At 45.1% G+C, this 21126-nt stretch overlaps 1 protein-coding gene and 1 pseudogene across 1 annotated transcript in view; one reads left to right on the top strand and one right to left on the bottom strand.

Moving 5' to 3' along the window:
* Nucleotides 1-21126, top strand: part of C2CD3 (C2 domain containing 3 centriole elongation regulator) — a 120842-nt gene that overhangs the window by 51099 nt on the left and 48617 nt on the right. The window contains exons 18-24 of the mRNA XM_075546264.1: nucleotides 5957-6140; nucleotides 7514-7686; nucleotides 8371-8494; nucleotides 9372-9640; nucleotides 12174-12263; nucleotides 13081-13683; nucleotides 17661-17996. Coding sequence (XP_075402379.1) covers nucleotides 5957-6140; nucleotides 7514-7686; nucleotides 8371-8494; nucleotides 9372-9640; nucleotides 12174-12263; nucleotides 13081-13683; nucleotides 17661-17996 — 1779 coding nt within the window. The remainder of the gene's footprint in view (nucleotides 1-5956; nucleotides 6141-7513; nucleotides 7687-8370; nucleotides 8495-9371; nucleotides 9641-12173; nucleotides 12264-13080; nucleotides 13684-17660; nucleotides 17997-21126) is intronic.
* LOC142446941 (large ribosomal subunit protein eL37-like) lies at nucleotides 2482-2777 on the bottom strand (annotated as a pseudogene).

Genomic DNA, 21126 nt, shown 5'->3' with positions numbered 1-21126 from the left:
TGTCTTAAACTGTCCAATGTGACCCTTCATCCACTTTTCTGTTGTCCATCGCCCAGGGAGGAGGTTACATGTAGATCCTTGTAATCAGTTCCCCCTTTCCAGCCCACTCTCCCTCTACCCTCCCAGTATCGCCACTCAGACCACTGGTCCTGAAGTGATCATCTGCCCTGGAGTCCCTGTGTTTCCAGTTCCTATCTGTACCAGTGTACATCCTCTGGTCTAGCCAAATATGTAAGGTAGAATTGGGATCATGATCGTAGGGTAGGAGGAAGCATTTAGGAACTAGAGGAAAGTTTTATGTTTCATGGTTGCTACATCACACCCTGAGTGGCTCATCTCCTCCCCGAGACCCTTCTGTAAGGGGATCTCCAGTGGCTGACAAACAGGTTTTGGGTCTCCACTCTGCACTCCCCACCTCAATCACTATGATATAATTCTTTGTTCTGATGATGCCTGGTACCTCATCCCTTCGGCACCTCGTGATCGCACAGGCTAGTGTGCTTCTTCCATGTGGGCTTTGCTGCTTCTGAGCTAGATGGGCTGCTTGTTTACCTCAAATTTTTTTTAATTGAATAAACAACCATGAATGTTGCTAATCATCTTCGTGTGAGCAGTTTATCTCCAGTAAGTTGCATATCACACTAAAAAGTCATCTCTTAAAAGTTCATATCTGTTTTTCATTGTATTTAATGCCGTACTCTAAGCCTTGAATAACGCGAGACCCATACGAAGTGCCACTTAGTGATGGTGGCCGTGCTCTCAAGAAGCAGCGAGAAGAAATGGCAATACAGGCAACAGTTGAATTGCTTGATGGGCACTGTAGATTGAGGTCTGCAGCCGGGGCTGCCGGCCACTTCAGAACCAATGAAGCTGGCTTTAAAGGCCATTATGAAAAAGAAATTCATGAAAGTGTCACTGCTACGCCAAGCAGGCACGAAAACCTTGCACTTTTTGCAAAATTCTTTTTCCATCTCATATTAAAAATGCAGCTTGTGTGTGTGGGGGTGTGTGTGTGTACGTACAGACATACATAACAGTATGTGTTAATTGACATGTTATCTGTAGGCTTCTGGTCAGCGGGAGACTATTAGTAGTTAAATTCGGGGGGGGGGGTTAAAAGTTAAATGCAGATTTCAACTGTGTGAGGGAGGGGGACCTTAACCCCACTGTTAAAAGTTCAACTGTATCTTAGTTCTCTAGAGGAGCAAAACCACTGACAAGGGAAGTACACAGGGTGAAGCTGGGAGGTCCAAAGTTCATTCATAGTTCAGACAGCAGCCGGAGTCTGGGTGAGAAGAGTACAGGGGTAGAAGAAAGAGAAAGAGCAGTCTCTGCTAGAAGATCCATTTCCCTTCTAGAAGCAGACCATCATGGAGGCGAAGACAGTGCGTATGGAACACAAAGCAGCCAATCCTGTAGCTAGCCAAACCACTGCAAATCGCAGAAATACCTCTCATCCTGCCCTCCACAGTGCTGAAAGGAACAAGCAGATGGCTTTGCATGCTATTTGTACCTCCTCAAATGTTCCTCTTGGTTTAGCTGAGCGCCGGTTGTCCTTCAAACTTAGAAGCAAAAGCACAAAGCAGAGATTCACTTCTGTACTGTTTAACAGATGAGACAGCCCTGTTATTTATCCTACCACTATAATTGTTTAGTCTTCTGTTTCTCACTTTTGATTTTAAGATCCTTAAACATAGATGCTAATAAACCCTTGGCAAATAATGGATGAAAGGATAGCTAGGTAGACAGATTAAATTACATTTTCTGTACACACCTGAATTACCCTATGGTAGATAACTCTCTTTACAGAGATTGGGTGTGCCCGTTCTTACCTAGGTATTTAAGCCTGGTGTGATAGGAAAGCTTATAAAGGAAAAAATTGAACTTCAGGATTTAAATTCTATTTCCACCTAATTCGGTGATCTTGGGCATATTGAATCTCTCCCAGCCTATTTCCGAATCTATTAAATAGAAGTGGCTGGTGATTGGCAGTGGGGCAGGATCAGGAGACACCCTGCTTCACAGATTTTTTTATGAGAAATACGTTAGCTTTGAAAGTGTTTGGAAGCTATAAGATAGTACTGTATGAGTACCTATTACTACTATTATTGGAATTAGCTGGAGGCATAGTGGATAGGAATTGGGCTGCCACCTGCAAGCGTAGCCATTTGAAGCCGCTCTACAGGATCAAGCTGAGGCTCTCGGCTCCTGTGATGCGTGACCATCTCAGAACCCACAGGGTCAGTTCTACCCTTTGCTGTGAGGTCTCTGTCATTCAGAATTGACTCCAGACAGCGAGGGTAAGAATTCACATTCTTAACTATTCTTGTTACTTCCCCCATGTTGAGAATCATCAAAGTTATGTGATGCTAAGAAGGCACAAGCAGCCAAAGGGAAATTTAGTTAGACTTCAGTGAGTTAAAATTTTTTTGTTACATTTATAATACGAGAACATTTATTACACACTACATGTTGAAATCCTTAAGATGAACTTGACGCTGCAACCGTTGCCCTCTTGGGTTTAGGAATTGTTACTTCACGGAATCCAGGCCTGAATCTGTGGTACACAATTTTGAGGCGTCTCATTCGACCAGTGCCGGTGGTGGCACTTCGTCTTGTAGCCTTGGCACTCCAGTCATGCCTTCTCTTGCGCGTGGCTGGGCAGCCACATTGCTGTGGGTTCACTTCTAGAAATGGTAGGCCTTGGAGCCACGGCGGCAGCACAAGGTGTGCATCTTAATGCGACACTTTCTGAAGGATGATGTTCCCTTTGTCATGTCGCTTCTGCAGCCAAGACCAGAGAGCTAAGTTAAAATGTTACACATCAAAACACACACTGAAAGAAGTGAAAACTCCCGTAATGATGAGTACAAGATTGAAGGAGATGTTCTCAACTGACTGTGGTGATGACTGCGCACGCTTCCTGATGTGATTGCACTCTTGAATTACCCAGAACTGCTGGCGGGGCGTCAAAACTCAACATTCTCAAATCATAGCTCTGAAAGCTAGAGGTCCAGTGTCCAGAATATGTCAACTTAGAGCTCAACAAGAAAATGACAGCTAGACCAGTTAAAAAATAAGCCAAGAAGAGCCTCTCACAGAATGATCACAAGGAAGAGATGAGCCAGTCAGGGTGCAGTGTAGCACCGAGGAAACTGCCCTTTAGTTCTTTATTGCTTCCTCCCCCACTATCAGTTCTACCTTACAAATCGGATTAGACCAGAACATGCACACTGCGACAAATAAGAACCCACAGCACAGGGACTCCAGGATAGATAAACCCCTCAGGGCCAACAATGAGAATAGAGATTCCAGGAGGCCTAGGGGAAGGTGGGGGAGAAAGGAGGAATCGATCACAAGGATCAACATATAACCCCCTCCCAAGGGGACCCACAAAGGAAAAGTGGGTGAACGGTTGACAGAGGATGATTTAAGATATGTAATTAATAATCTGTAACATCAAGAGTTCATGAGGGAGGGCAGGCGGGGGAGGGAGGAAAGGGATAAAATGAACTAATATCAAGGGCTCAAGTAGAAAGAAAATGCTTTGAAAATGATAATGGCAGGATATGTACAAATGTGTGACACAATGGATGAATGTATGGATTGTGATAAGAGATGTAAGAGCCCCCAATAAAAGTATTTAATAACATAATGAAATAAGCCAAGAATTTATTTGAATAGATAGCTCTCTAGAGAAATAAAAATGGTCAGAAGCACATGCAGACATGCTTATTATCATTAGTCATTTAGAAAATGAAAACTCAAACCACGAGATACCATTTCACACCCACTAAGATGGTTAGAATTTTTGTTATTGTAAAATATGTATCTATAATACACTATTTACCAATTCAACACTTTTCAGGTGCTCAGTGACAGCAATTATATGAATCATGTACCATCATCACACATAGCCATTGCTAAATCTTCTGTCATCATAAACAGATACTCTTATTTCCTAAAAAGTAATCTTTCAGCCTCTCTGTCTGCGCAACCACTAATAAACTGTAGTCTGTATGCATTGGCTACTCTTGTTACTTCAGATAAGTGAGACCATACAATAGTTGTCTTATTGTATCTGACGTAATTCAGGGTTCATCCATTTTTTATCATGTTTCAAGACTACGCTATGGCTATGATTAAAAATGAAAACATAATAAGTGTTGGCAAAGATGTGGAAAAATTGGAACCCTTTTACATTGCTGCATGTAAATTGATGCCACCGCTGTGTAAAGCAATCTGGAAGTTCCTCAGAGAGTTAGCAAGGGAGCCCACAATGCTACTCCTGAGTATCCGTGAAGAACAAACAAAATCTGTTGCTGTCAAGTCCCCTCCAGTGACCGTCATAGTGACCGTCAAGGACACAATAGAACTGCCTAATCTGCAGAAGCAGACCGGCATCGGTTCTCCCCAGAAAGGACTGGGGGCTTCAGACTGCCAGCCCCGGGGAAAGCAGCTGAACCCTTAACCACTGCACTGCCTGACCTCTGAAAGTGTACGTTCAAATTCAGAGCGTAAATGCTTCTAGCTGCGTTGTCTGTAGTAGCCCAAAAGTGGGGAAAAAACAGCTTAAATAGCCAAAAAGTGAAGAAAAAAACTGCTCAGATGAATTGAATTTTAAAATTTGATATATTTTATACTATAGATTCCCAAACTTTTTGGCCTACCACCTCCTTTAAAAGAAAAATTAGAGAAAAGAGAGGGAAAGGTAGGCTAAGATAACCAACCACGTGGCGTTTCCCATGAGCCTTGAGATGCTGCGGGCCACATGTTCCAAGTCCGAGAGCAGGGGCTGCACATTTCAGGAAGGAGGCCTTCAGAAGCTCATCAAATGCTGCCTTTCAGGGCTTTGCACACCTTGGTTCGAAAGGTACAGAATTGTGAAGAAAACTGCCGCACTGCTGCCCATGTGTCCCGGAGCACTGAGGTGAGACAGCCCTGCAGCGAGCAGGCCACGTGGCAGACCCAATAAATGCTTGCCATCTGCTCTCATTAAAAAATGGCTCAGTGCCCTTTGGCAATTGAAATAATTGTATACTATAGCTTGTAATCAGGAATAAGGTGTAGGGATCTGCTTTTTCAGCTGCCACCTGCCCCCCCCCCCGACAGATCATTCCAGCACCCCCAGGGCATGGTATCACCCACTTTGGGAACACTATAGTTCTCAGCCATAAACAGAAATGGAGTCCTGATACTGTACAGTGGGGACATTGAACCATTACTCTAAGTAAAAGAAGTTGAGCACGTAACTCTGCATATTATGTGGTTCTATTTATGTGAAATCACTATAATTGGGTACATCTATAGATGGAGAAAGTATATTAATAGTTGCCAGGGATGGGGGCAAAGGGGGGTGGAGAAATGACGAATGGCTGTTAATGGGACAGAGGGATATTTTTGGTGGTGATAACAGTTTTCTGAAATTAGATGGTGGTTGTGAATGGACGACCTTGTAAATATGTTTTTTTTTTAAACCCACTGGATTGTACTTTAAACAGATTACTATTCTGGTATATGAATTCTATCTTGATTTTTAAAAATAATTTTGTTACTCCTTTTGAATCATCTTTGAGCCTGGATATTTGTCCGATTTCTGCACTGAGGTGGTCGTAATGGGATTATTAAAATCTGGCAAAGGGATCTCTCTCTTCTGTGTGCTCACAGAACCTTAGGGAACCCCGGGTATAGGGAAATGGACCTAGGTAGGAGTATCTCACAGAAGATGTCGTCGGTCTCTGAGTCCTTCAGAGTCATCGTGGAACCTCCTCATAGCCCATCTGCGTAGTAGTAATGACATCTCGTTTGTTTTCTTCACAGGTGTACTTCTGGTCAAAGATTAAGAAAGTACTTTTTAAAGGATGGTGGAAATAGAGTGTCATTATCATGTTTCTTACTGCATGTAAAACCCTCAATGACCTTTTGTTTTATTCTGATTGGCTTTGCTTTCCCAAAGGAATCTCTCTGAAGCCCTTTCGATCTGCAACCACGCTCTGCGTCCCAGACCCCATCTTCAACAGTGAGCACCGCCACTGCCTGCTCCTGCCAGCTGACGTTCCAGTGCAGAGGCTCCTCCTCAGTGCCTTCTCCGCCCGGGGGCTCGTGCCTGGAGGCGGAGTCCAGTTTGAAATCTGGTGCAGGTGCAGTACACAGACCAGGCCTGTGCCCCAGAGCCAGTGCCCCGTCAGAGAGCCTCCGCTCCTGAGCCAGATACTTCTGAAATCTGTCCAATCCTTGGGCCATGGGGAAAACTATCTTCTACATTGCTCACTAACATTTGGAAGTGAAGTCGCCTCATTTTACCATCTCGTGTCTCTAGAAACATGGCAATCTTTTCTCTGCTTTTCTTACTGCCTCATTTAGTCCAGGCTCTCATAACAAGGATCGCTTTTGAACTCGGCTCATTTCTTTTCCTCTGTTCTGCCCACTGCCAGAAGAACGACCCATGTAAAATATAAATCTTTCCTTGTCTTAGAAGATTTCCAGGAAACATAGTTGCATGAATAAAGATATTCAACTTCCCTACTGGTAGCCACCCCCAAGAAACCTACGAATGAGATTTAAAATTAATAATATGGAAGGATGGGGAAAGCATCAGGGGGTATTCTCTGATGCATTCTTGTAAGGACTCTCACAAGGAGCCCTGGTGGGAGAGTGGACTGCATCGGGCTGCCAAGCACAGGTCTGCAGTTCAGACCCACCAGCTGTTCCAGGGAGAATGATGAGGGCGCCTGCTCCGCAAAGATGTTGTCATGGAGACCCAGAGAGCATCTCCACACTGCCCTGTAAGGTCAACATGAGTTGGCGGTGGGTTTGGTTTTCCTATTGCCAGAAACTTCTAAACACAATTTGAGAAAAACAGGTTTAAAGAAATCACCTATATTTGATTTATAGCTCTGTGATCCAAGAATGGAAGGTTTTTCTTGAGGAAAAAAATAAGATACTTGGAAATCCTCATTACCCCTCCAAATTGAATGAGAGTAGACCTCAACATGGTTGAGCCTCGGAAAAGATTTCCGCTAGTTTACTTACAACCACTTTGATTGTTACAGGCTAGAAGGAACCCCTTAGGAGTGCTTACAACCAGAGATCCAGGTCTGATTCAGCTACCTCCAGTTAGAAAGTCTCTGGGAAACTGGGCTTTGTCCTGAGCACATAATTTGTGAGGTTCCTCTTCCACGTATCCAAAAACCCACTGCCATCGAGTTGATGCAGACTCGAAGCGACCTTATAGGGCAGGTAGAACGGCCCCTGGGAGTTTCCAAGACTGTCACTGCGGAGTAGAAAGCCTTGTCTCCCAACTGCAGAGGGACGAGCAGTTTCCAACTGCCAGCCTTTGCACACTGCAGCACCATGTGTAACCGCTACACCACCAAGGTTCCCTCCTCCACACAATGGGCAGTGAATCCAGCCAGACAAGACCCCAGCTACATCACACTAGTATGGGCCCCAAAGATAACTAGATATTGAAAAGCTGATCCTAAATCTTCCAACTGACCATTTGTACTTACAGATACTATTATCCTAATGTGAGAGACCAGATGGTCGCTAAAGGAACCTTGCCACTCTCAAGGATCTGTGCCATGATAACCATGCAGCACCGCGACGATGCAGGAATACAGACCTTTAATCTCCCGCTAACCCCCAGGCTTGAGCACAGGGAAGACTTGAAGAACCAATCATCGGGTAATTGAAGCCGTATTTGTCTTTCCCTTTCAAAGTCGGTGTACATAAATATTCCTTTCTCTCCAACAACAAACACACTAAAAATCAGGAACATGACACAGGGCCAAGTAAGTTTTATTCTATCTATTATACACGAGTTGGGCCAACCCTAGGTAACAACCACCTTTTGTCAATCCGATGGAAACTATCCGACACCCTCTCTATAGAATGAATATACCTTGCAAGTATCACCCGTAATTTTAGAAAATTCATAATTCCATGGATCTCTGTTGATTTCACCTTTAACATCAGGTATACTCAGAGAAATATTCCAAGGTAACATGAGCTGATGTGTGGAGGGACTTCAAAAAGTTTATGGAAAAGAGGGAACTAAAAGGCAACGGAATTCTTCCACAAACTTTTTGAAGCTGCTTCGTAGTTAGCATGAGCTAAGAATTCAATGAAAGGGGGGCAGAAAGTAGGAGTTTTAAGCCCTATTATATCCTGATGTTTCCAACAGAGTGACCTCCCCTCCAAATTGATCATCAGATTAGGATTGGCCCCCTAAATCCAGTAGCTGCATGTTTGCTGGACTGTCTGCCAAAACAAAGCAATCTTACCTTTGCAAGGTTAAGATGGAACTATTCCTCCTGACCCTCTCATTGATCAGCCTGTTTGGTGTTTCCTTCTATCCTCCTCCTCTAGGCTTGCTGGATGTGGGCCTCCGATACAGGCGTACTGCACGGACAGCAGAGGGAGCTCTTGCTGCCCGAACTGTCTCCATCTCAGTCCACATCATCAGAGCCTGTGGTCTGCAAGCAGCAGCCAAGTAAGTCAGCTTCAGAAAAGCCATTCCCAAACTTTTTCCTGTGTAGTCCACCTGATAATCAGATACCGGAAAACCTTACATGTCAATTCTCAGTTCACTAATCACAACCCTCCGCCTTTCTCATTCTGTGTCCACACACGATTCTTGAGCATGTCAATTAAAGGGATGTAGGTTCTCTCAAACACCAGCTTCAGGCAAGGCCACTCTGTGTCCATGATGAAATGAGGCCCAAAACAAGACTAAGCACAAACAAAATATCCAAAAGGCCAAAGATTCCCCTATCTTAACTTTCAAAACGTGACTGCTGCCTCTTAACCGATTATAGCATTAGCCGTACTCTTATTTTCCCTTAGGGGCCCTGGTGGCATAGTGGTTACACCTTGGGCTCTCATCCACAAGGCCAGCAGTTTGAAACCACAGCCGCTCCACAGGGACAGATGGAGCTTTCTACTCCTGTAAACAGTTACAGTCTCGGAAATTCACAGGATCGCCCTGCCCTGTCCTGTAGGGTCACTAGGAGTCAGCAGCAACTCAATGGCAGTCGGAGAATCTTCCCTTCCTCTAGATAAGATTTAATAGGTCACCTAACATGAGCCAGGCCTTATAAGTTGAATCTTCGTGGTCTCCAGCTGAGGGCCATGAGCTCTACAATGGAGTGTCCTCCTCCTGTCCTGAGTGGGCAGATGGGTGTTGTTTCTTATAACCTTCATTCTGGTTTACTAAGAACGCCCACGTGGCTCCTCCATAAGGCCAGGCAGGAAGCACATGGCTGGCCTTGCTTCTTGGTAGCCTCAGAAGCCGTGGAGATGTGTTCCAGACAGGCAGGCTGGTTTGGGATGTTGCCAGGGCTCCTCATTCCCACTCCTCTTCCCTACAGGGCTTTGGCTGAGAAGGAACCCAGTCTCCAGTTCAGTGCTACATTTGGAGTCAACACCTTTGTCACCACTCATCTCTCCTTCCTGCCCAAAGGAGAGCAGCGGCAAACCCGCCCTGTGGCCTGTTCCTTCTGCCCTGAGTTCTCCCATCACATCGAGTTCTCCTGTAACGTGGTAACCCAGCACTGCAGTGGAGAGGCCTGTTTCCTGGCCGAGCTGTTGGAGTTTGCAGAGATTACTTTTGCTCTTTATCATGAAGATACCAAGTCAGGTGAGCACTGAAGGACTTGTAACCATTAGGATTAAGAAGGGCTCTGTCTTGCATGATACAGCATTAGTGCTTAGTTGCTGGAGATGCATGGTGAACAAGAAACTGATCCAGGCCCCATGAGGCCTACTGAGGGAGGCAGCTTGATCTAGGATAACGAGTGTAGACATACGGTTTAGAGGCCACATAGGAAGAGCATCCAACTGAATTTCAGAAGGTCAGCAAAGTCCAAGACTAGAAGTGAAACTCGGCTTCTAGTGACAACTTGGTGGCCTTTCCAGAATGTATTTTTTTAAAACTTGGAAAACTGGGAGATATCAGAATACTTTTGGAACTATTTTCCTTTAAAGAAGTGAAGGTGTTTATTAAAAAACAATTTTTAAACTATTTGTCATATGCCAAATAGTCTAGAGGGAAAAGAAGGCATTCTCTTTAGGAGAAGCATAAAAAACCAAAACCAGTTGTCGTCAAATTAAGTCAGACTCCGAGCGGCCCCATGTGTGACAGCATCACACTGCTCCCAAGGCTGTCTTGTTTTCTTACCTAGCTTGCCAGGCCTTTGTTTTGAGAGATGTCCGGGGAGGCGCCAAGCTTCTGCCAATCAGTAGCAGCTGAGGACATTAACCATTTGCTGTAGGAAGTTGTTGTTCTGACAGTCACTGTAAGGAGCCCTGGTGGCTGGTGTAGTGGTGGCGCATTGGCTGGTGGTTGTAGTTAGGTCAGAGAGCACCAGTCGCTTCACAAGAGAAAGCCAGGGACCAGGTACAGCCTGAGACACTCGCGGGGTCAGTTCTCTCCTGTCCTATCGGGCCACTCTGAGTTGGCATCGACTCTGTGGCAGTGAGTTGGGTTTGGGTTTGATAGAAATGAGAAACTGGGTTTGGTACTAATGTAAAATTGTTTTTACTTGTGGTTCCGTTGAAAATCAGGGAGGATAGAATTAACCGCCTTTCATGAACTTGCCAAGCCAGGAGGTCTTTATTGATAGCTGGACAATTTTCATCATGAACAGTTTCTTTGATTCCTTCTAATTGTAGCCTATACCCAGACTTTTAAAACGGTTTATGGTTTTATAGCAAACATTTGGAAAATACAAAAAGCATATTACATCACTCTTAATTCATGTGGCCTCCCCTACTCAGTTCTCCTTAAACCAAACTGAACATGTGATCATCAGGATAAGTATTGAGCAGGGCCATGTCATAAGAACCAGTTTTTCTTAGATTAGGGCTACAAGTATGTGCACACTCAAAGCCCATTCATTTATCTATGGTTTAAATATGTCCGTGGTGGTTCATTTTAAAGACATCCTTATTGTTTTGTTGAAAGACGTTATATATTATCCCCATGGGGCGTATAGTAGTTCTGTTGGTATTACCATTCATTTAGCCGGTAGTATAAAATTTAAAACACTTGAGAAAAAAGGAAGTATACATATATGAGATAATTTTTTAGACCAAAATGCATGGATTGTTGCTTTGTACAGAAAACAATTTAGGTGACTGGACAGTGTTTACCCTAACTATAAGGGTTAGAGAGAGCCCGAAACTTATAATAATGCTTATTCACCAAGGCAAACCTGGGCTATACATGTCATAAACAGGCGAAGTGAGCATGAAATCCCACATCTCTGGTAGGTACTCTTGAGCTGTCATTTATTGAGCACCTTCAAAGTAAGAATTTTTGACCAACGTCCAGTGACTTCCACATCCATGTCTTTGGGCTAGAAGTCATCTGCTTCCCTCACTGGGGCATTTCAGCCTTCCTCTCACGGGAGCGTGTCCATTCCTTTAATCTGCTAGCAAGGTGCTTAAGGTAGCATTCAGTTAAATTATTGGGAGTTCCTGGACAGATAGGACCCCTACCCCATCGCCTCTTGACTTGGGTTTCCAGTAAGGTTTACTAATCTTTCTTGTAGAGGTGACCATACAATATGGCAGGAACTGATTGGTCCTTATCCCTCTCTCCCCGTCATGGGAAACTGACCTGGTTGAGTTGAGGCCTCCCTGGTTGAAGTGGTTTATAAGATGTACAAATAAAGGAGTGGAATAGTCCATGAGCTCTAGTTAAATGAGGCAAGCACCCGCATTGCCTGGGAAACTGGACTAGAAGATTAGAAGACCTGAGAACATAAGCTGCCTTTGTCTTAGTGTTTATTTTTACAGTAGCCGTCTCAGACAATATTTATTCCTCTGAGACTTGCTGCATTGTTTCTTATGGAGATGACAGAGACATGTACATACACACAGATAAAGCCAATGTGTCAAGATTTTAATAATGAGTGATTTCAAGGGAAGAGAATATAGAACTGCACTATAATTGTCTTAAACTTTTTTCAAAGTCTTTGACAGTTTTCAAAATAAAATGTTTAATTTTTAAAATGACAGAGGGGATTCAAACTCTGACTAAGGTATAAACAAGATGTCCCCCATCATCCAAACTGAGACTCAGTAAGTATAAAGACAGGAGTGTCTGGATATCCTGCAGACACTGTTCTTAGTCAACAGCCCGGTTCTCTGTTTGTTTGATTTAACAGCCAGTGATATAACCAGTCTCCACACATCCAAAGACTATCTACTTGGAGTAGTGAAGATTCCAACCAAAGAGCTCCTGGTCAAGAGATCTGGTAAGGATTCTGGGTGATCGCTTCCTAATCTTACCCTTTCCCATTCACTTCCACACAAGAGGGTATCTCTTGCTAGATCACCGCTGTACAATAAACAGAAACTGCTCAATTCCCTCATATACTCAAAAGGTTTTTCTTCACTTTTTACATCCTCTCCTAAGCCTTCTCAAGGTCATCTAATAGAGCGAAGAAGCTCAAAATATTGCACTGTTATCGTCATCTTGGAAAGATGATGCTATAATAATGGATATGGTGAAAGCCATTCTGTTGTGTAGCACATGGCAGAACATTTGTTTGTGCTCCATGATAACCCTGCCTGGCAAACGTATAGGATCATATCATTTTTATTTGACAGATGAAAAATTTAGGTGCAGAGAAGTTAAGTGATTTACAAAAATAATCATGCTGCTGGTAACTGGCAGGACTAGAAATTAAATCAGGATTTGCCCTTGTTGCATTCTTGCTAACTAGAGAAAAAGCAAGCACATGAAGTAATAACCAGAAGAATGAAACTGCCAGGGAGGCAAGAGGAGCTGTAACGAAAGCTGAGAGATGCGAGACTAAGGGCTCTCCCAGAATGAAGCGCTAGCTTCATGGGGAGCCACAGAAAACTCGGCTTCCGTCTCCTAGCCTTTGCTCTGTCTACCAAGGTCACTGCCTTTCAGATGAAGCACAAACTCACTGTGGATCTGTGCTTACATTCAGCTTCCACCCCCACGGTGATGGCTCTGGGGTAAAGAGTGGTTAAGTCTGTTTTGTTTTGTCTTGTATTTTGCTTTCAAGACAATAAGTGAAAATCTTTCTTTTCTCCCACAAGGTATCTCAGGGTGGTATCCTGTCATATCTCCAGTAGATGGCGTCCTGCCTCACAACCTGGAGCTCATGCAGAAGATGGTGGGTGGCCTGGAGCTTTCCATTTCCTTCACCCATCGTGGAGACCGAGAGCGGGTGCTGGAAGCTGCTGAGTTGTTGGGCTGGAACTTTGACAATAACCTGAAAGATCTTGTCAGTATGGATGAAGAGGAGCCAGCCACTGTCACCATCTCTACTCCAAGGCTCTGGCTGCCCATGCATTGTGTGCTGCTTGCCGGCCAGAAGCACATCCACAGGAATACTTACTGCTACCTTCGCTACAAGCTGTACGACCACAAAGGCTTCTGGACTCCTCTCAAGAAGCCTAAGGAATCTGTAGCCAAAGACCAGGTCATGGTTACTTTCAAGGCATTCAAAAGAGCGGAGGTCAGCAGGGGCCCATCCCTGCTTTGGTACTTCAGGGAAGAGAGGTTCGAAATTCAGGTGTGGCGGGCTTATGGCAATGATAGTGTGGAGAGGCCCCACCAGACCGACACCTGGATTGGCTCAGCCTACGTGGACCTGACCAGACTTGGGGAGAGGTCAGCAAGAACACTGACTGTCAGTGGTAAGTGAGGAGCCAGGCTCAGCTCTGGTGGCTGGAGCACCCGCTCTGTCAAACGCTATGTGATAACCCATCCCAGTCACCATTGTGCTTAATCCTCCCAGTGCTCCTGTAAGGTAGGAATTAGACTCCGTCTACAAGACAAACCCTTTGCTGTTGAGTCCATTACAGCTCATGGCAAACCCTAGTATTGAAGAGAACCGCTCTATAAATCTTTCTTCGCTGAAACACATTACAAGGCCTTTCTTCCTCAGCACCTCTGATTGGGTTGGAACCATCAACCTTGATTTTAGTAATCAAGTGCAGAATCTTTGTACCAATCAGGAACCTTAGGCCCATTTACAGTCATGGGATGGGAGCGCAGACAAGTTGGATAACCTGTCCAAGCTCACAAGCTAGTAAATGTTCTTCCATTATTTCATAATTTAAGTTTAATCATAATTTAGGATTGTTTGTATAACTTGAAATTTCAAAAAGAAGACCATAACTGGCTGCTTTGAAAAGGGCTTTACAGGGTAGCAGTCCCTTGGTGGAATCGCTGGGACTCAGAACGGCCTCTGACCTTTGCAGTTGCAGAGCACGTCCACCAGTCAGCACATCGCTGCACCTCATGTCGGGCCTAGTCCATGGGTCCTCAAACTTTTTTAACGGGGCCAGTTCACTGTCCCTCAGGCCCATTGGAGGGCCGGACTATAGTTTTAAACAAAAACTATGAACAAATTCGTATGCACACTGCACATCTCTTATTTTGAAGTAAAAAAACAAATGGGGCAAAAACACCTGGTGGGCCGGATAAATGTCCTCGACGGGCCACATGTGGCCCGCGGGCCATAGTTTGAGGACGCCTGGCCTAGAACCTTGGAAGCACTCAGCGAATGTGTTGAAAATAGAAATGTGTGCCTTTAGGAAACTACTTTGAATCAAATGTCTAAGAACCTATCATACAATCTAGAGGGCTGGTCTTTTCAGGACCCTGGAAAGCTTACCTTAGAGGAGCAGGCTGTTCTTCCTCTCTGTTCGGTATGTTCTGAAACCTTAAAGGAAAAGCCACATGCTAATAATTGACTCAAAGAAAAGGAAAAAGCTAGCATTTGTGAGGGCCAGTATGTGCCGGATGCCTTTCTTATTAAATACTTGTTGATTTATGTACTTGGTCCTGATATTTCAGAGATTAATATAAAATAGTTCTCGATTTCAGTGAGTTTCCAGTCGACTGGGAAAATAGAGTAATAAATAAATCATGAGATCTATGTAAGGGGTATCTCTGGTGGGGCCTGGAAGGACAGGGATGGGGGACCCCTCTTTATTTCAAGGGAGCCATCCCAGGGGAGGTCATACTTCACCCAAGTTTCAAAGGCAGGAGAGAAGTCTTTGAAACAGAAGCACAGCATGAGTCAGGCACAGAGACATGAAGCAGGCAGTTAGTACATGTTAGGTGTAAGGAATGTGGATTGGCTCGGTGAGCAGATACACAAGGGGGAGGGGAGATGATGCTAAGCAAGTCGAAAGAGTACTATATTACGGATCTGCAAAGCAGAAGAGTCAGGATTTGTTTCTGGAGAAGGAATTAGAGGTGGCCAGACTGAATTCCTCACTAACATGATCATGAATGTCAGCAATCCTATAATGTAGTTAGTCTTTCTTCCACTTGAACAAAGTGAATTACGTAACCGTATTTCAGCCCTGGTAACTTGTGCTGGGCAGGAATGAGCAAGAAGAGGATTGAATGTGTCTGGCTAACCTTTTCCAAATTCTCGGCTCTCTCTAGACTCAGCATGTGTAAGTCCGGCTCCACGGAACCAAATTCTCTATGTCTTGTTTTATCTGGGCTGGTCTAAGGTTGCCTCAGAGAGTGTACACAACGTTATTTTTGCTCACTTGGCTTTTAACCTCACTTTGTTGAAGGAAATGGGTTTAGGATACTGGTTAGAGGTCCAAGGATCAGAACTCAAGCATTTATGGAATGACACCAGAAGTGGTTAACTTTTTACATCCTCTAGTTCTGCCATACTTCACATCACACTAATGCAGTGGTTCCCAACCTTCCTCATGCCACGACCCTTTTACACAGTTCCTCATGTTGTGGTGACCGCAACCATAAAATTATTTCGTTGCTACTTCATAACTATAATTTTGCTAATGTTATGAATCATAAAGTAAATCACAATGTGTTTTCCGATGAGGTTGCGACCCCCAGGTTGAGAACCACTGCACTAATGTAAATAACGGTCTTGTTGCTTGTACCAGGCATGGCATTTGGTTGTTTGTTGAATGGGTGAACCATGCCTTCAAATTGCCCATCTTACCCTCTGTTAAGGATTAAATTTTGCCCCTCAAAAATATATAATTCTTAACTTTTATGCCTGTGATTATAACTGCATTTGGGTATGAGTTGTTACGTTATGTTAATGATGTACAATCGGCATGAGTGCATCTTGAGTCTATCTTTTTTGAAATATCCAAAAATAACAAATTCACTGCCATCAAGTTAATGCCAACTCATAGCGGCCCTAACAACAGGGTAGAACTGTACAGGAGGCGAAAGCCCCATCTTTCTCGCGAGGACCAACGGGTGGTTTCAAACTGCTGATCTTGCAGTCAGCAGCCCAACACATGCCGCTGCGCCACCAGGACTTGTTTTGGAGCTGTAAGAGAGAATAGATAAGCAAGCTGAGCTAGCAGAGATGGGGAAAGAGCTTCCAAGCCACCAGAAGACTTCCCAGGAGCAAAAGCTCAGAAGAGACAGGGCCCTTCCCTCAGAGCCAGCAGGCAGAGAGGGGACTTTCCCGTGACTCAAACTTCTAGCATCCTAAACTGTGAGCAGATTTCTTTCTTTGGCAAACCCACCCCCCACCCCCCTTGTCGTGTTTCTGATACAGCAGCACGAGATGACCAAGACATCATCCTTCCACATCATTTCTTGAGATGAATTTAATGTGTTCCTTTGGGCATTTTCTCCCATCCATGACTCGCACTTGCTTTCTATTTGTGAGGCTTATAATATATTATACACATTTCATTTGAAGAAAACAGGCCACCTGAAAATAGAAGATGGGAAAAATTAGATATTATCATTCGTGAATCAACTAATTCCAGCTTCCTCGATTGAAATGAAGCCTGTCTTTTCTGGGAAGCATCCTTTGACATTCTGAAGAACTCTTAGTTCCCTCTGCTGTGTAACTTAAATCCCATTTTAAGTTCCAGCAAACCAGTAAACCGCAAATTCGTGATTTTAAGCCTGCTGCTTACTGGGAGAGTGATCTTGGACTGTTGAGTTAACCCTCTGGATCCCGGTGATGATAAAGACTCACACGTATGAATGCCCCTGCTCTTCCTTCATGCACCTCCTCCCAAATGATCTTCCCTTCCAGTCGACCTTTAGGGCAAACCCCAACTTCCCGGAAAGTATTTAGTGGGTGAAAGAAGGCCAAATTGAGCCCCAGGACAACTTCCTGGAAGGGAGTGAGTTGAAAAATAGGAGCCTGTGGGGACAGCTAAGGAGTTACTTTGACTGCTCACTGAAAGGTCAGCAGCTCAGACCCACCGACTGCTCCACGAGAGAAAGACGAGTCTTGAAATGCCTGTGGGACAGTTCTCTTCCGTCCTGAGAGAGTGGCCAGGAGTCCTATTTGACTCCTGCAAGAGAAGACAGCCCACTCTGGACTTCATCAGCTCTCAGGCTTGCACCGTCTCCAAAGTCATCTGGGTCTCCCTTTCCACAGCAGCGCTGCCTGCCAGCCATTTGGCTTTGGCTTTGGCTTCAAATCAGAGCCCTCACTACTTTCCATTATCCAAGGCAGTAAAGGTTGGTGTGTGTGTGTGGGGGGGGGATAATGGCTCTTGTTTCACACCAACCTCACACCATGTCATACACATTGTGTCCTGTCGAAGGGAGAAGGAGCTCAAGCCCCTGCCATGAGTGTTTCCTCGGAGTAAGAGTGTGCTTGGTCCCTGCTGCTAAGGCTGTCTTCTTTCCTTAGGTGTGTATCCTCTGTTTGGACGAAATGCTGCCAACCTCTCGGGGGCTGCCCTGCGAGTCCATGTGATTCTTTCCTCTCTTACCCCACACCCTGAGCCTACTCGGGAGCTGGACTCCATGGACTGTAGCAGCCACAGTGAGGCTGAGCAGCTGCCCGGAAGGGAGGAGGCCCAGCTCTCTCCCCAACACGGTGACCAGAAGCCTCCTGCCTGCACCCAGGTCCCCTGCAGCAGCACCGCAGCTGGAAATGGTTCAGCCCCAGAGCACCCTGCTGAGCGGAGCGGAACATTTGCAGTCAGCATCCTGGTAGAAAGAGCAATGCACTTGAGCTTGAAAGGTAAGCTCAGCTCAGGAACATGTGATTTGACTACCCAGTACCCACATGTGGCTCTTACTTTGTGATACCATCAAATGAGGGCAAGATCTCTAGGAACTGTTAATCCTCTTAATCGATAATGATTATATTTCTCAACCCTAAAAGTGTAAGCAGAATGAGTGTCCTTTTGAGTTTAGTGAAACTTCGGGGTTTATTCTAATTTTGAATATCATAAAATCCCCATTCTGGGAACCTGAGGATCAGTGTAGATGCTTTTGTTACCACCAAATCATGATGCATTTTTAAAAGGACTATTTCCAGAAGAGACCCGTAGGCCTCACCAGACTGCGAAGGTTGTCCGGGGCACGCAAAAGCTCTTCTTGACGTTTAGGACAGCTCCTCCCATCATCCTCCGCTACCGCTGTGCTTGGGGAAACTTCATCTCAGAACCTGTGGTTTCGGTGCTCACTCTGCAGGAACTACTCGGACGCCGGTCAAATCTTTCCTGAGAAGTCACGTCTCCCAGTGAGGTTTTCTTTGGCCTCACCTTTTCTAGTCTCCTTTCTTGCTTTATTTTTGTCTGTAGTCTTTCTGTGTTTTCTGTCTTTCTCAGAACATTAAGTCCGGCAGAGGCAAGGATTCTTGCACTTACTGCCGAAAACTCAGCATTTAAAACTACAGCTGGCCCATACTAAGCAGGGAGTTTTGGTCACCTGCCTTCCATCCTCATTGCCATCTTCTTCAACCTTAGGACTTGAACTAATGCAAAAGCCCAATAGTGGCTGCTTCTAGTATTCCCTTCTGACACATCTTCATTTGCCCCATGAGTATGTCCGGTCAACAAATCTGACCTTGATTAAAATCAGTTGCTGGCTTCCTGCCACCTTCGAGTAAAGGCTGGGCTCTAACACAGCGCAGGTGCTGCCAGTCTAGCCAAATCCGTCTTTCATCTTTTCTAACTTCCTTCCCAGTTTACTTTTTGCCGTGCTCCCTTCTCTCAGCTGTGTCCTCTCCCTAGACTCTCCATATCCATTTCCTTTCCATATCCTTCCAAGAGGTCGACCAAGGAGCGCCAACACTTGAGAGCCTGCCCTTGACCCACCTCTACTAGACAAAAACCCTCTGTGTTCCTCTTTGATGTCATTTGTTAGTTTGTACTGGAGGCGCCTGGTAACTGTCTCCACCAGGCTCTTGTTGGTTTTTGTGTCCCAGCATTCTGATCCTCACAGTGCAACAAAGCAAATGGAATGTCCTCCTGTTTTGTGAAAATGAGGCCCAGCACCTCTCACACGTCTGACAAGTTACAAAACCACAAGTCACTTGTTACTAGGCCTCTTACTATTTACCACATCAGAGAAGTCTCTATTGTCTCCTGAATCCCACCCTTGTCTTCCTGCTTTCTTACCAAATGTCACCCAGGCACGGTGCTGGGCTCTGAAAATGCAGGCCTGTCTATTCTCTCCCTAAAATTTGCTTTCCAAGTGATGACACATGGGAAAGAATTCTGGAGTGGAGTCATGAGAACGGAGATTTGATTTGACTGAGCCATTAACTTGCTTTTTGACTTTGAACAAGCCCATTTCCCCTTTCCTTACCTGTAAAATGCCACGGCCGTGCAAAATCATTGCTCAGATCCTTCCCAGCTCCCAGCTGAGGAGGAGGGGCCGGGGGCAGCGTGTGCCCACTCACTGTGAGGCAGTGACAAATTGCCGAGCTTTTTCAGAACTCCTGCAGATGCTTCCCTTGGGCCCACATTCACATTGGCTTCCTACATGCCTCGCGCAGATCTTGCCGCTGCGTCTGCCCCTCTGCCACCGTGGAGACCTTTCCCTCAGGAAGGATTCACATTTGCCCGCAGTACAGCTGAAACCTAAAACATCTTTGGAATTGTTACGGTCCCCACTGTGACCCTGAAAATGAAAGCGCTCTGGGACATTTTTTGTTAGGAAATGCTCAGGGGAACCTTCCTTTATATTCAACAAGACAGGTCTCTGGCTCATATTTTACAAATGAGGCAACAGAGGGAGGGGGGGGAGTAATTGGAGGTAGTGTAGATTAAGCCTTAGTATAAATCATCACTAGCTTCAGTGTCGTGCCGTTCAGAACTCTGTTTGACCGGCCAGACAAGGTGAGGTGTCCCTCTGGGAGCCCAAGCCCTCTGTGCTCCTGACGGAAACTTTTTCTGATTGTGTTGTAAGATGATAATGCAGTCTTACTCTGCATCTGCGTCCTCCTCCTCCAGCAGGGGTCTAACCTGACTCACCGGTGCAAGGGCTTCACACAGAGGCGGTGTCAGCCAAGGTCTGATTAATAGAACTCAGCTGACATTTTTAAACCTAGAAGTTGGTCAGTGCTTGTAGGGAAAGCTTCCATTCATTCTGCGCAGGCCAGGTGGGGGAGCTCATCTCTTAACCAGGTAGAAGTAGAAACACTGATGCAGTGGGAACACCTGGAGGGGGAATCAGGAAACCTGCTGGATCTGCCAAATGCTAGTTAACCAGCTGTGTGACTGGAGCCAGCCACTTAATGCCCTCGGTAGCCTACGTGTAAAACAGGGTAGACACCAATCCTGTGTGATGCTCCAGGCTGTCATCACACGTTGGGTGTATAAGAAAGCAGTTTGCAAGCTGTAACACCCAGATACAAGGGACTATGCATATCATTGGAACAATTATCCCTTTCTTAAAGCATAGAACCACTTTGTAAACTTATATAAAACAGGAAATTTGGTGAAAATCCCTAAAATTTGGGCAAATTGAATCACCTCATGTCCTCTAAACTGCATTCTATGTGTGCCCCAACCCCGTGGGAGGCATAGTGACATTTTTATGGACTGTCTCTAAAAGTGTGTCCAAATTTGACCTTTTTAAAAAGTGTTAACCAGGCCCCGTTGAATTTCCGTCCACACGGAAACCTGACAGATCTGCTTTCCCAGCCTGATTTCTGTTTCACCTACCTGCTTGTTTAGCTAACAGGAGTGTTCCACTGCAAGACCAAGGAACATTCAGATAGAGGAAGACCAGAATGGGACCTACAAGATGGAATTAGGCGTATAGATTTGGAGAAACATTGAGCTAGATAGACAAGAGTTTAAATCCTGTGCTGTGTTTGTTCCCCTGGGCCATATAAATTCTGTTCCAAACATGCTTCT

Source organism: Tenrec ecaudatus, chromosome 4 (assembly GCF_050624435.1).
Source record: "Tenrec ecaudatus isolate mTenEca1 chromosome 4, mTenEca1.hap1, whole genome shotgun sequence".
NCBI lineage: Eukaryota > Metazoa > Chordata > Mammalia > Afrosoricida > Tenrecidae > Tenrec > Tenrec ecaudatus.
This window is presented reverse-complemented; position numbering and strand designations above follow the sequence as displayed.